The 16,912-nt window shown below is 35.6% G+C and overlaps 1 protein-coding gene across 1 annotated transcript in view; it reads left to right on the forward strand.

Annotated features, from left to right (window-relative positions):
* Positions 1-16,912, forward strand: part of LOC132556420 (MLX-interacting protein-like) — a 39,337-nt gene that overhangs the window by 16,431 nt on the left and 5,994 nt on the right. The window contains exons 10-17 of the mRNA XM_060220866.1: positions 10,251-10,417; positions 12,167-12,254; positions 14,253-14,368; positions 14,587-14,682; positions 15,084-15,171; positions 15,458-15,557; positions 15,998-16,121; positions 16,550-16,679. Of these exons, the coding sequence (XP_060076849.1) occupies positions 10,251-10,417; positions 12,167-12,254; positions 14,253-14,368; positions 14,587-14,682; positions 15,084-15,171; positions 15,458-15,557; positions 15,998-16,121; positions 16,550-16,679 (909 nt within the window). The remainder of the gene's footprint in view (positions 1-10,250; positions 10,418-12,166; positions 12,255-14,252; positions 14,369-14,586; positions 14,683-15,083; positions 15,172-15,457; positions 15,558-15,997; positions 16,122-16,549; positions 16,680-16,912) is intronic.

Raw genomic sequence — 16,912 nt, forward strand, 5'->3', positions numbered from 1 at the left:
TAACACAATACCCTGTCACAGCCAGCAATGTAACACCATGCCCTGTCACAGCCAGCCATGTAACACAATACCCTGTCACAGCCAGCCATGTAACACACTACCCTGTCACAGCCAGCCATGTAACACATGTAACACAATACCCTGTCACAGCCAGCAATGTAACACAATACCCTGTCACAGCCAGCCATGTAACACAATACCCTGTCACAGCCAGCAATGTAACACAATACCCTGTCACAGCCAGCCATGTAACACAATACCCTGTCACAGCCAGTCATGTAACACAATACCCTGTCACAGCCAGCAATGTAACACAATACCCTGTCACAGCCAGCCATGTAACACAATACCCTGTCACAGCCAGCCATGTAACACAATACCCTGTCACAGCCAACAGTGTAACACAATACCCTGTCACAGCCAGCCATGTAACACAATACCCTGTCACAGCCAGCCATGTAACACATTACCCTGTCACAGCCAGCCATGTAACACAATACCCTGTCACAGCCAGCAATGTAACACAATACCCTGTCACAGCCAGCCATGTAACACAATACCCTGTCACAGCCAGCCATGTAACACAATACCCTGTCACAGCCAGCCATGTAACACAATACCCTGTCACAGCCAGCAATGTAACACAATACCCTGTCACAGCCAGCCATGTAACACATTACCCTGTCACAGCCAGCAATGTAACACAATACCCTGTCACAGCCAGCAATGTAACACAATACCCTGTCACAGCCAGCCATGTAACACAATACCCTGTCACAGCCAGCAATGTAACACAATACCCTGTCACAGCCAGCCATGTAACACAATACCCTGTCACAGCCAGCCATGTAACACAATACCCTGTCACAGCCAGCCATGTAACACATTACCCTGTCACAGCCAGCAATGTAACACAGTACCCTGTCACAGCCAGCCATGTAACACAATACCCTGTCACAGCCAGCCATGTAACACAGTACCCTGTCACAGCCAGCCATGTAACACAATACCCTGTCACAGCCAGCAATGAAACACAGTATTGGTCACTGCCAACAATATAGGAAGATATGGAAGGTTGTTTTATTCACTCATCTTTATAAAGCAAAGATTATTATTCCCCTCCCATCAAAGTTGGTAGGGGATATTCAAATTGGTTCTGTTTGTCTGTCCTTCCATCTGTCTAGATGCTGCTTTCAGTATATCTTTTGAAGGACTGATCGGATTTTGATGAAACCTGGGTGGTACTCTTGTTGCCTTAATCCCTTGTCCAAGTTTGATTAATAGGAAATTCTGCAAATATTTAATGAGGCTGTTTTGACCTGATTGGCTGATTTTTTTAATCACTCTCAGATACTACTTTCCACATTATATCTTTTGAAGGACTCGTAGGATTTTGATGAAACTTGGTTAGTACACTTGTTACTTTAATCCTTTGCCCAAGTTTGATTAATGGCGAATTCTGTGCATATATAATGAGGCTGCTCTGACCTGATTGGCTGATTTTTTCATCACTCTGTGGGACATCTTTGTGCACTTTATCTTACGAAGAAATGATACAATTTTAGGAAACTTGCATCTTTTACTTAATACCTTAATTACTTGTTAAGGTTTGGCAGACTCTATGCATATTTTATGAGACTGCTGAAACCTGATTGGCTGATATCTTTCAGCGCTTTAGCTGAATGCTCTCCACAGGTTTTCTTGTGAAGGAACAAATGAAATATGATGAGACTTGCATGGTAGACTTTTTACTTTAATACTTTGTTCAAGCTTGATTATCGGCAAATTCTGTGCATAATTAATGAGGCTGCTGTGACCTGATTGGCTAAAATATTTCAGCACCCTTACTGAATGCTTTACTCATGTTATCTTTTGAAGAAATTAATGAATTTTTAATGAGACTTGCTTACAAAATCTCCTCACTCAAGTTTGATCAACCATGAATTCCATCAAAAGTTTTATTATGATACTTGCTTAGTAAACTTAGTACCTTAACCACTCTCTTAAGTTTGATTATCAACTAATTCTGCAAATATCTAATGAGGCAGCTGTGACCTGAATGGCTGATTGCTTTGCACACAATATCTTCTGAAGTAATAGTAAAGAGATCTTTAAAAGACTATAAACATATCTCTTACCTATTTGGAAACTCAGATGCCACAAAGTTATGGAAAATGAATAAGTATAATAATGATAAGGAACAGAACAGTAACAATAGGTCTTTTCACCCTTATAAATTTATGATAGTGAATTTCCAAAATGTTTTTAGAAGTCTAATGTACGAAGTGATGTAACACTATCACTGGTTATGCTTCGTTTTACTGATGGTAACTATCTTTTTATTTTACATATCTGAAGATTAGATGCTGTATTGTGTTTTATCAATGTGTATAATCATTTCACTGTTTTGTCATACTTGAGCTGTAATAGAATCATTGATTGATCCAGCATCACTGAAATTAAGTGCCAAATATTCTATCATTACCATTGGGTAAAAGAAGGGATTATGAAGGTATGATCAGCTGATTTTAATATTCATAGTATTTTGCAGCTAAATTTTTATCATACAGAACTTTAAACTGAACATAAACATTGAATTATTCCAATAATTTAGTTTTCCATGTTGCTAATTTTAAATGTTTATAATTTACAACTTAATATGGGTGGGGGATCTCTGTGACCATGTCCTTTTAGGACTGTGATCAGAAAATTAAATTACAGGTATTTAGGTAAGGGTTTATTGTAGCTGTCCACAATTTTAGCACCTTACTGAAGAAATTTTGCAATGATGTATTCTGACAAAGTCCAAGTTTTAGAGCAAAACCGATAGGCAATACCTACTAAATTACATGAAACTGCCTTTTAAATTCATAAAAATTAATAGAAAAATGCTATTGGACGTGATCACCTTTCCTGGGCACTTTGTTGTGTAATTACCATCTAAAGTCCATGTGATCACCTTTCCTGGGCACTTTGTTGTGTAATTACCATCTAAAGTCCATGTGATCACCTTTCCTGGGCACTTTGTTGTGTAATTACCATCTAAAGTCCATGTGATCACCTTCCTGGGCACTTTGTTGTGTAATTACCATCTAAAGTCCATGTGATCACCTTTCCTGGGCACTTTGTTGTGTAATTACCATCTAAAGTCCATGTGATCACCTTTCCTGGGCACTTTGTTGTGTAATTACCATCTAAAGTCCATGTGATCACCTTTCCTGGGCACTTTGTTGTGTAATTACCATCTAAAGTCCATGTGATCACCTTTCCTGGGCACTTTGCTGTGTAATTACCATCTAAAGTCCATGTGATCACCTTTCCTGGGCACTTTGCTGTGTAATTACCATCTAAAGTCCATGTGATCACCTTTCCTGGGCACTTTGTTGTGTAATTACCATCTAAAGTCCATGTGATCACCTTTCCTGGGCACTTTGTTGTGTAATTACCATCTAAAGTCCATTGTGTTTAATTTCTTGGAATGAAATTGGCTTCTTTTGTATTCTCTTCAGATTTTGAAATCAAAACTATAACCTAACATGATATAACATTTTGATTTCATGGTTTCTAACCTTTGTTACAGGTAGAGATTAATATTTGAGCAGGAATATAAAACATAATATGAAAGAATTTGAAAAACAGAATTATTTTCAGGGACATGTACTGCATTTCTGGGGCAGGGTTTGGTTACTCTCTCACACACTGTGATAATATTCTAAACTGCCTTTATCATCAGACTAATAAATTCCTGTTTTTAAGTTTCTATTCAGAAACATGAAGGCACCTTTTCTGTGACCTATTATTATTGAAAGACTGATTGTATTTTTGTGTGGAAGAGTCCATCGGTTGTAGCTGGGAGAGTCTATTGACTTGAAGGGTATAGCTACTTATGTACATTTAAGTGGGTCAAGGTCAACCGCACTTTGTCTGGTGTTACACATTCAGGACAACACAGTGTGAGATGTCCATATCTATTGTACCATACACGTGATTTATTTGATATTGTGATGATGTTGTGGTTGACTTTTTGTAATCGATTAGAATTGTAGTGTTTCATGCTATAATAGTTAATATATTCAAAATACATCACAATGTTTCGGAGAGAAAATCAATGAAAAAGCTGAAATGAGTGTACAGGACCTGATGAACTGATTACTATGATGTTATACAGAATTAAGTACTGTTGATGTGATGTGATCAACAGGACTATAATTATATCTATGTAAGATGTTTGTGTCAGTAGTATGTTTTGGTCACTGTTGGTCACAGTAGTGCTGTGGTTACTGTTGTCTAGACAAGACAGGTTTCTGTGTTTACAGACTATACAGGTTTCTAGACTAGACAGGTTTCTGTGTTTACAGACTATACAGGTTTGACTATACAGGTTTCTAGACTAGCCAGGTTTCTGTGTTTACAGACTATACAGGTTTCTAGACTAGCCAGGTTTCTGTGTTTACAGACTATTCAGGTTTCTAGACTAGCCAGGTTTCTGTGTTTACAGACTATTCAGGTTTCTAGACTAGACAGGTTTCTGTGTTTACAGACTATTCAGGTTTCTAGACTAGACAGGTTTCTGTGTTTACAGACTATTCAGGTTTCTAGACTAGCCAGGTTTCTGTGTTTACAGACTATACAGGTTTCTAGACTAGCCAGGTTTATGTGTTTCTTTGTTTACAGGCTATAAAGGTTTCTAGACTAGCCAGGTTTCTGTGTTTACAGACTATACAGGTTTCTAGACTAGCCAGGTTTCTGTGTTTACAGACTATACAGGTTTCTAGACTAGCCAGGTTTCTGTGTTTACAGACTATACAGGTTTCTAGACTTGACAGGTTTCTGTGTTTACAGACTATACAGGTTTCTAGACTAGCCAGGTTTCTGTGTTTACAGACTATACAGGTTTCTAGACTAGCCAGGTTTCTGTGTTTACAGACTATACAGGTTTCTAGACTAGCCAGGTTTATGTGTTTCTTTGTTTACAGGCTATAAAGGTTTCTAGACTAGCCAGGTTTCTGTGTTACTGTGTTTACAGAATATACAGGTTCCTAGAATAGTTTCTCTGCCTAATGACTGGATTAATTCAAAACATGTCCTTGTACATGAGAGCTCTCATCCTTAGGAACATCAACACCAACCTACATATATACTGCTCAATTAAATGTGTGTGTGTGTGTGTATTAAGCGTAACTTAAAAATAGATGTAAGGAACACCTGACTTATAAATAGATTATGTGTGGCTTATGTTTAGAGTAGGGTTAGGTATATAATATGTTTGTCTTCAAGTGTAGACAGTGTTATCAGTTTGGTGATAATCAAGTACAATTGTACCTAATACAGTGCAGTAAATCAGCAAGGTCTGTAGTATACAATCCACTAGACATAAGCAATTAAACTTATATATATATATAGGTAGGCCTACTTGAAAATTTTTATTAAATGTATGAAGGTAGTGAAAAAAATGGAAAAAAATAGGTAATAATTTAAGATATTCTGTTTCTTGGTTATATTTGCTTTTGATAAAGTGACCTTATGACTCACATCTGTCTTAACCTGTCATGTATTTAACACATTTTGATGATTCGACTTGTACGTATGTTTTGACATGGGCTGATCATGAGCTGATCACATGACCGGTTCATGATTAGTAAGTTCACATGTGACTGGGGAAACTTGCTGTCAAGGCCACTTTTAGTCAGTCTAACCCTGTCAGGGCAGCCTGTACTAGTCTAGTGAATGTAGTCAGCATGAGAGGACCGTCGGTAATCTACATGACAACATGGCCTGGTAAGCTAGGTTTAAGTACTGTGTGTGTGATCCTTCCGTGATCACTGATCCAAGTGTTTGATAACTAGTTATGTAATAGGACTGCTTACACTGGTATTTAAAATTCTATGGAATATGTAACACTAAAACAGTTTGTTTATAAAACCAGGAATCATGGAACAACACAAAACAAGGTAATTATTTACAAACTTTGGAATGATGCAACACCACAAACAAGGTAATTATTTACAAAGTTTGGAATGATGAAACAACACGAAACAAGGTCATTATATACAAACTTAAGTCGCAAACTACAGAATGATGCAATACCACAAACAAGGTAATTATTTACAAACTTTGGAATGATGAAACAACACAAACCAAGATATTTTTATACAAAATAAAGTTGCAAACTACAGAATGATGCAACACCACAAACAAGGTAATTATTTACAAACTTTGGAATGATGAAACAACACAAACCAAGATATTTTTATACAAAATAAAGTTGCAAACTACAGAATGATGAAACAACACAAAACAAGGTCATTATATACAGAACAAAGTCACAAACTACAGAATGATGAAACAACACAAAACAAGGTCATTATATACAGAACAAAGTCACAAACTACAGAATGATGAAACAACACAAAACAAGGTCATTATATACAGAAGAATGTCACAAACTACAGAATGATGAAACAACACAAAACAAGGTCATTATATACAGAACAAAGTCACAAACTACAGAATGATGAAACAACACAAAACAAGGTCATTATATACAGAACAAAGTCACAAACTACAGAATGATGAAACAACACATAACAAGGTCATTATATACAGAACAAAGTCACAAACTACAGAATGATGAAACAACACAAAACAAGGTCATTATATACAGAACAAAGTCACAAACTACAGAATGATGAAACAACACATAACAAGGTCATTATATACAAAACAAAGTCACAAACTACAGAATGATGAAACAACACAAAACAAGGTCATTATATACAGAAGAATGTCACAAACTACAGAATGATGAAACAACACAAAACAAGGTCATTATATACAGAAGAATGTCACAAACTACAGAATGATGAAACAACACAAAACAAGGTCATTATATACAGAACAAAGTCACAAACTACAGAATGAAGCAACAACACAAAACAAGGTCATTATATACAGAACAAAGTCACAAACTACAGAATGATGAAATAACACATAACAAGGTCATTATATACAGAACAAAGTCACAAACTACGGTCATTATATACAGAACAAAGTCACAAACTACGGAATGATGAAATAACACATAACAAGGTCATTATATACAGAACAAAGTCACAAACTACAGAATGAAGCAACAACACAAAACAAGGTCATTATATACAGAACAAAGTCACAAACTACAGAATGATGAAATAACACATAACAAGGTCATTATATACAGAACAAAGTCACAAACTACAGAATGATGAAACACCACAAAACAAGGTCATTATATACAGAACAAAGTCACAAACTACAGAATGATGAAACAACACAAAACAAGGTCATTATATACAGAACAAAGTCACAAACTACAGAATGATGAAACAACACATAACAAGGTCATTATATACAGAACAAAGTCACAAACTACAGAATGATGAAACAACACATAACAAGGTCATTATATACAGAACAAAGTCACAAACTACAGAATGATGAAACAACACATAACAATCATTATATACAGAACAAAGTCACAAACTACAGAATGATGATAAAACAACACATAACAAGGTCATTATATACAGAACAAAGTCACAAACTACAGAATGATGAAACAACACAAAACAAGGTCATTATATACAAAGTCACAAACTACAGAATGATCAACAACACTAACAAGGTCATTATATACAGAACAAAGTCACAAACTACAGAATGAAACACCACAAAACAAGGTCATTATATACAGAACAAAGTCACAAACTACAGAATGATGAAACACCACAAAACAAGGTCATTATATACAGACTATAGTCACAAACTACAGAATGATAAAACAACACATAACAAGGTCATTATATACAGAACAAAGTCACAAACTACAGAATGATGAAACAACACAAAACAAGGTCATTATATACAGAACAAAGTCACAAACTACAGAAACAACAACACATAACAAGGTCATTATATACAGAACAAAGTCACAAACTACAGAATGATGAAACACCACAAAACAAGGTCATTATATACAGAACAAAGTCACAAACTACAGAATGATGAAACAACACATAACAAGGTCATTATATACAGAAGAATGTCACAAACTACAGAATGATGCAACAACACATAACAAGGTCATTATATACAGAACAAAGTCACAAACTACAAAATGATGAAACAACACATAACAAGGTCATTATATACAGAACAAAGTCACAAACTACAGAATGATGAAACACCACAAACAAGGTCATTATATACAGAACAAAGTCACAAGCTACAGAATGATGAAACAACACATAACAAGGTCATTATATACAAACTATAGTCACAAACTACAGAATGATACCAAGCTTATTATTTACAAACTACAGGAATTATAGATTTATACAAACCTAAGAAATATTGAAAAGGAGAAATCAAGATAGTTTTGTAACCAAAGTACTGTGGTTTAGTTAAAAACAATGGTAAAGTCTATTAGTAATGAGGATAGGAGGAAGCAAAATAATTATGGTCAAACATAGATATTACCTTATAATAAGGATACTGTGAACCCACCTATTATTCTTTTATTTTAGCACCTTTCACATGAAAAATACAACATTGAAATACCATTACACTGACATTTTCCCTTCTGTAAGTCGTCAATAAAGCAATTATTGCAAATGTGCAAATTCATCCTTGAGCAAATGTTTTCAAAATTGATATTGCACTGAAATTTGGTTATGCTCAAATAAGTACGTTCAATGTATACAGGAGACTACTGTTAATAAGTGGTCTGCTCTGTTAAACACAAACCTGGAAATAGATGAAGAAAGCAAGATAAAAGTATGCTGTTGAATGTATGAATATGGAAACAGGAAAGCTTTATAGGAAGATAGAACAGTTTACATATAGTATGTATAATACCCACACAAAAATGTCATGCATGGTCACACCAGAAGCCAGAGGAAACTGAAACTTGATAAGTAGGCATAGATAGATGGAGATAACAAACAATAATTTGTATGTTTCCTTGGTAACACCGTATTCTACTCTGAGGAAGAGGGCTTCTCTTTACCTTGAACTGCATCAGTTTTGAAGACTAAAAATACAGTTCTCTTGGCTTCAATTCCAAGTGGTGACATTGTGATAAATAACCCCCGTGGTAAGGGAAAATTGGTAACAAATTGTGATAAGGGAACAGATATATTGTATAGTTGTTAGGACAGACGACCTTAAGCCATTGTGCTTCGCCTGCATAAACATTTAAAAGTTCCTCCAATGGGATTGAGCTCAAAGTTGTATGGAATGATACCAATATGGTCCTGACCAAGTGTTGATATTTTTCAGGCATTCTGAAATTCAAGATGGCCACTGTCCTGAAAAACTTATTTTAAACTTCTCCTCCAGTTCCACTGGATAGGATGTGATGAGCCATTCACCGTTTAACATTTTTAATTGGACTGCATTGACCTTCTGTCTACTCGAGAATGTTTTTATCGTAACAAGACATGTCTTAAAACCCTTTTTGAAACTGTTGAGAATTGTAAAATTCTACATTACCTGAAAGATGTTGGTCTATATAATAGATTTTGATGTACCATTTTAATCTTTTGTGTTAATACAACCATTTGAGATTTCTAGCATTTGTCTTTTACCTTTTGGTTTGTTTGATATTTCCTTTTGGATCGCTGAATGTTTTACCGGTTGATGGCCCTAATGACCTTTTATGTGTTGATGGGCTGTAAAGAATGCAATAATAATAATAATGATAATAAAAGTTCCACTTATGCCACTGAGCTAAAACAAATTGGTGGAAATGTTAAGGAATGGTAGCCAATAAAGTGTTGTTATTTTTCTACTTCGTCAAAACTTTGACATTGCAGCCAGGGAGGCCAGTTTGTAACATGATTGCGCAATCATGGTTATCATGTGCATCACCTATTTCAAACTTCATCTCAATTTTCACCAGTGGGATCGATCTCCAACTTGTTTGAAATGACCCTGTGATAGTCCTGACGAAATCTTTTTGTTGGTTTGTTGTTTTTTTTTCAGCCGGATTAAAACTTCATCATTTTATAACATGATTGTGCAATTGTTTTACATGAACAGAACCTACCATTGATGAGTCTCCGATACTTCCGAGGAATGTTTGAATTTGAATTCATCCGATTTGTCAGACCACCATCAGTGAATTCTGTGGTTTGTCCATCCATTCGTTGATTGTCAGATGACCATTAAAGCCCCTGGTCCTCTTGTTTATACATTACTTATGGTTACAGGTACGTACCCAGGAGCAGTGATTAAAGTGGAAAAGGATGCCGCAATATCTAGTCCCACCCCCTCAAGTTTGTCCATGCCAGGTCTGTCACTACAAGCACCTAGCCGTCCTCAGGAGTCACTGTCACAGTGTACCCCCTCCCAAACTGTAACAATCAGTCTGCAGGAGGTAAGAAAATGCTTGGTCCTCATGTTTGTCAAATGTTTGATTACCTTTAAGAAAATCAGGCGAAAATTCATTTACTGTAAAGAGTCTTTTTTTATTTGTAAGGGCTCCTGTTTTCATAGTTAATCCAAAACCATGCAGCACAAGAGTGTATATATCACAGAAGCTGTTAATTTTGTTTTCCATACTATCTTTATATCACTATTCCATGCTATCCTCAAAAGGTTACATCAATCTGGATATCAAAATTTGGCATCTTTTGATCAATCTCGATATCAAAATTAGCTGTCTGTTGGGTCACATCAATCTGGATGTCAAAATTAGCTGTCTGTTGGGTCACATCAATCTTAATATCAAAATTAGCTGTCTGTTGGGTCACATCAATCTTAATATCAAAATTAGCTGTCTGTTGGGTCACATCAATCTTAATATCAAAATTAGCTGTCTGTTGGGTCACATCAATCTGGATATCAAAATTAGCTGTCTGTTGGGTCACATCAATCTGGATGTCAAAATTAGCTGTCTGTTGGGTCACATCTGGATGTCAAAAATCTGGATGGTCAAAATTAGCTGTCTGTTGGGTCACATCAATCTGGATGTCAAAATTAGCTGTCTGTTGGGTCACATCAATCTGGATGTCAAAATTAGCTGTCTGTTGGGTCACATCAATCTGGATGTCAAAATTAGCTGTCTGTTGGGTCACATCAATCTGCATATCAAAATTAGCTGTCTGTTGGGTCACATCAATCTGGATATCAAAATTAGCTGTCTGTTGGGTCACATCAATCTGGATGTCAAAATTAGGTGTCTGTTGGGTCACATCAATCTGGATGTCAAAATTAGGTGTCTGTTGGGTCACATCAATCTGGATGTCAAAATTAGCTGTCTGTTGGGTCACATCAATCTGGATATCAAAATTAGCTGTCTGTTGGGTCACATCAATCTGGATATCAAAATTAGCTGTCTGTTGGGTCACATCAATCTCGATATCAAAATTAGCTGTCTGTTGGGTCACATCAATCTGGATGTCAAAATTAGCTGTCTGTTGGGTCACATCAATCTGGATATCAAAATTAGCTGTCTGTTGGGTCACATCAATCTGGATATCAAAATTAGCTGTCTGTTGGGTCACATCAATCTGGATATCAAAATTATCTGTCTTTTGGGTCACATCAATCTGGATATCAAAATTAGCTGTCTGTTGGGTCACATCAATCTGGATATCAAAATTAGGTGTCTGTTGGGTCACATCAATCTGCAAATCAAAATTAGCTGTCTGTTGGGTGACATCAATCTGCATATCAACATTAGCTGTCTGTTGGGTCACATCAATCTGGATATCAAAAGAAGTCATGTTTTGAGATCACATTAATCTATAATTCTAAATTAAGAGTCATTTGCGATCATAATAATCTGAATATGAAAATGATTAGCTGCCGTTTACGTCACACCAATCATAGAAATCTGTAAATATCTTTTTCTAAGCTATTTCAGTGTATTCTGTTAACTCTTGTTGTTAGTATACTGCATCATTTTATTGAGTTTCAAATTATGTCGTAGAGAAACACTAACAATGGGTCATTATATTTCATCAATCTGTTGAACAACTAGATGTTGTATAGATTTATCAGTATGTCATTTGTCTGTAATATGATTCTGAATTTGCATGTTCATCTGACATTATCATATGAAGAAATGTTTTCTAGATAAGAAAATATTTATTGGTGATATTAATTTCTGTTATATAATCAGCCATCTGACTTAAGCAGTAGGAACAATCTGTTTGGGACAACAGCCTCCACTCTCACTGGTAGATCTACTGATGACATCTTCTTAGACTGTAAGTATTTACCACACATATCTACCCTGTTATCTGTGTATATATCTACCCTGTTATCTGTGTATATATCTACCCTGTTATCTGTGTATATATCTACCCTGTTATCTGTGTACATATCTACCCTGTTATCTGTGTACATATCTACCCTGTTATCTGTGTATATATCTACCCTGTTATCTGTGTATATAACTACCCTGTTATCTGTGTATATATCTACCCTGTTATCTGTGTATATATCTACCCTGTTATCTGTGTATATATCTACCCTGTTATCTGTGTATATATCTACCCTGTTATCTGTGTATATATCTACCCTGTTATCTGTGTACATATCTACCCTGTTATCTGTGTATATATCTACCCTGTTATCTGTGTATATAACCACCCTGTTATCTGTGTATATAACTACCCTGTTATCTGTGTATATAACTACCCTGTTATTTGTGTATATAACCACCCTGTTATCTGTGTATATAACTACCCTGTTATCTGTGTATATAACTACCCTGTTATCTGTGTATATAACTACCTGTTATCTGTGTTATCTGTGTATATAACTACCTGTTATCTGTGTATATACCCTGTTATCTGTGTATATAACTACCCTGTTATCTGTGTATATAACCACCCTGTTATCTGTGTATATAACTACCCTGTTATCTGTGTATATAACTACCTGTTATCTGTGTATATAACTACCTGTTATCTGTGTATATAGCCACCCTGTTATCTGTGTATATAACTACCCTGTTATTTGTGTATATAACCACCCGGTTATCTGTGTATATAACTACCCTGTTATTTGTGTATATAACTACCCTGTTATCTGTGTATATAACTACCCTGTTATCTGTGTTACTACCTGTTATCTGTGTATATAACCTGTTATCTGTGTATATAACTACCCTGTGTATATATCTGTGTATATAACTACCCTGTTATCTGTGTATATAACTACCCTGTTATCTGTGTGTTATCTGTGTATATAATCTGTGTATATAACTACCCTGTGTATATGTGTATATACCCTGTTATTTGTGTATATAACCACCCTGTTATCTGTGTATATAACTACCCTGTTATCTGTGTACCCTGTTATCTGTGTACATATCTACCCTGTTATCTGTGTATATAACTACCTGTTATCTGTGTATATAACTACCCTGTTATCTGTGTATATATCTACCCTGTTATCTGTGTATATAACTACCTGTTATCTGTGTATATAACTACCCTGTTATCTGTGTACATATCTACCCTGTTATCTGTGTATATAACTACCTGTTATCTGTGTATATAACTACCCGTTATCTGTGTATATAACCACCCTGTTATCTGTGTATATATCTACCCTGTTATCTGTGTATATAACCACCCTGTTATCTGTGTATATATCTACCCTGTTATCTGTGTATATATCTACCCTGTTATCTGTGTATATATCTACCCTGTTATCTGTGTATATAACCACCCTGTTATCTGTGTATATAACTACCCTGTTATCTGTGTTTATATCTACCCTGTTATCTGTGTATATATCTACCCTGTTATCTGTGTACATATCTACCCTGTTATCTGTGTATATAACCACCCTGTTATCTGTGTATATAACTACCCTGTTATCTGTGTATATAACTACCCTGTTATCTGTGTATATAACCACCCTGTTATCTGTGTATATAACCACCCTGTTATCTGCGTATATAACTACCCTGTTATCTGTGTAAATACTGTCTATAAATAAACTGTGTTATGACCACACATGTAATATAACATGTAAAAGAGCTGTGATTGGCTGAAATTCCAGTTTGTTTCAATTATGATGTCATGACATCAAGATGTCACATTTATTTTGACATCACTAATAAAAAAAAAGCCCGATAGATATAGATTCAAGGTATAACAGCTGGAGTAAACGTGTTGATAATGATATGGAAATCATGGAATATGTATGTAAATACAAGAAGCTCCAAAACTAAATCTAGCCTTACTTTACAGGTACAACCGGCTCCAGTTTAAAGTCCAATACAACATCTATGGTGGCGGACAGCTCCTCGATCCTTGACACAAGCAACCTTGAAATGGGAAGTCCACTCTCTGACACAGAGGATAATGTGAGTTCTGAGTAAGGCTTCTTGGTAATATGTTTTATAGAGTGTGGACATGCTACCCATCCTCCATGGAAAACACAATCAATTTTAGATAATTTCATTCTTAATGTGTGTTTTCAATGTTTGTTTTAATTTCAAATTTTTAAAAATATTTGTGTCGCATACTTACAAGATGATTTCTTTGATTAAAAAGTCTCAAGTTATTTTAATGTGTACTTCAGGATTCCCCTAGAGGGCGCCACAGTAGTGGAGATGGGGGAGGTACTCGACGTGTGTCTCACACCTCTGCAGAGCAGAAACGTAGATGTAACATAAAGGTAAATATTAAAAGTACATTTTACAGACTTACAGACTCTGTGGTATTTATCCTTTACAGAATTACTGCCGTACTTATCTGATAACTCTCCACCTCTCCCCTCCCCCCCCCCCCCTTCTCTCTCTCTCTCTCTCTTTAGTATATTACATACCTGTATGTATATTAGAACAGCTTACTTTTCTTATTAAGATTAATGTTTCACACATCAATTCAGATGAAGTTGCTTCTGAGGTAGTGTAAATTACCAACAATCATGATGATTAAGAAGATGTTATTTGTGGATAAAGTATATGATTCATTCAACATTAAGTTGACTTATTTTGATTGTGTCTTTTTTAAAATACATAGCACAGTAAAAGCATAGATTGGAATTATGGTTATGACCTCTATTGTATATTTCAGAATGGATTTGATGTTCTACATTCTCTGATACCAGCGTTAAGTCAAAATCCAAATGCGAAAGTCAGCAAAGCAGCCATGTTACAGAAAAGTAGGTCACTGCTGTCAATTACAACTCTTTTTCGTGAACTTGATTGTCTTGTTACTGATAGTTTGGTGCATTCGGAATGACTCGCAACATGTTGTATATTTTTACTTGAAGTTTATGAAGTGGTGTAATATAATATTTAAGGGACAAGGTATCAAGTTAATTGTCTGTTAAGTGGATTAATGTCATAAATCAAAAAAAAATTCTTACAAGTATGTTTATGAAAAAATTAACACTTCCTAATTAATTAGTAATTGAAATATTTCAATAAGAGAAAGGTTGGTTTCAGCTGCTGATTACTGTAAGAAATTGAAGTCAGAACGAGCTCAGATGCAGAAGGAGGCAGAAATTCTTAAACAAGAAATTGAATCTCTCAACCAGTCTATCAGGTAAATATGTCTCCTAACAAGAAATTGAATCTCTCAACCAGTCTATCAGGTAAATATGTCTCCTAACAAGAAATTGAATCTCTCAACCAGTCTATCAGGTAAATATGTCTCCTAACGAGAAATTGAATCTCTCAACCAGTCTATCAGGTAAATATGTCTACTAACGAGAAATTGAATCTCTCAACCAGTCTATCAGGTAAATATGTCCCCTAACAAGAAATTGAATCTCTCAACCAGTCTATCAGGTAAATATGTCCCCTAACGAGAAATTGAATCTCTCAACCAGTCTATCAGGTAAATATGTCCCCTAACGAGAAATTGAATCTCTTGGCCAATCTACTTATAAGTGATGTTAGCTTTTACTCTGAAAGGACAATTTATTTCACTTTTTGTGAGCGGTTGATTTCACTTTTAAATGCCAATTAATTTCATTCTCACAGTCAATGCCAGTCACAGTTACCAGCCACTGGTGTTCCTGTGACAAGACAGCGAGCTGACCAGATGAAGGAGATGTTTGATGAATATGTCAGGACGCGTACTCTGGAGAACTGGAAGTTCTGGATTGTATCCTTTATGTTATACTAAGTAATGAAATTCATCTGAACGACTGTTCTGGTAAAGGCCTGATATCTGTGATTGGTTGGTGATATAGATAGCTTTGAGAGTCCCACATGGATACAGAGAGTAGAATCTGGATGTTGTTTCATTAAGCACACTATATACTTATGTAGATTGCATGGTTTATCATTTTGATTTGGCTTCCCTGTTCTAGCTGGTGGATATCTCACTGAACAACATGCAAGAGGCAACGATATGCTATTCAAACAATTTTGATGGGTCATAGAGTACACTTGACGACTTTTGAAATAAAAGATGAGATGATTTGGCTATATCTAAATGAGCTCTCACTTGTTTTTGATGTGTTACATACTTCAGCTATGACTAAAAATGTAAAGGAATTAGGTGGTGTTAATTCCTTGACCATCGTCCAGTTTTCAATTATGGTGAAACCACTGTTTGAGGCCTACAATAACATGGTATCTACAGGTAGTGTGGATGAGATGTGTAGGACCACGATGGCTTGGCTTGATCAGCACTGCTCACTTGTGTCCCTCCGACCCAGTAAGTGATTTTGTCATTTAATATGCTCTATCCTTTTCCTACCATCCTTCAAAGCTGTGTTATCAGTCTCCTTTTTTCGTATAACATTGCATTTCATCTAGATGTAGAGTAGCTAAATCAGACAGCAAGTCTTTTGAAATTTTTTTGTGTTGACGAATAAACTTTCAGTGATTTTAGTTCACATCGCCCATTCATCCATCCATCCATCCATCCATCCCTTCCCATCCTCAAAC

This window comes from Ylistrum balloti, unplaced genomic scaffold, assembly GCF_031769215.1.
Source record: "Ylistrum balloti isolate Yb309-2 unplaced genomic scaffold, AGI_CSIRO_Ybal_v1 Utg369566, whole genome shotgun sequence".
Taxonomy (NCBI): Eukaryota; Metazoa; Mollusca; class Bivalvia; order Pectinida; family Pectinidae; genus Ylistrum; species Ylistrum balloti.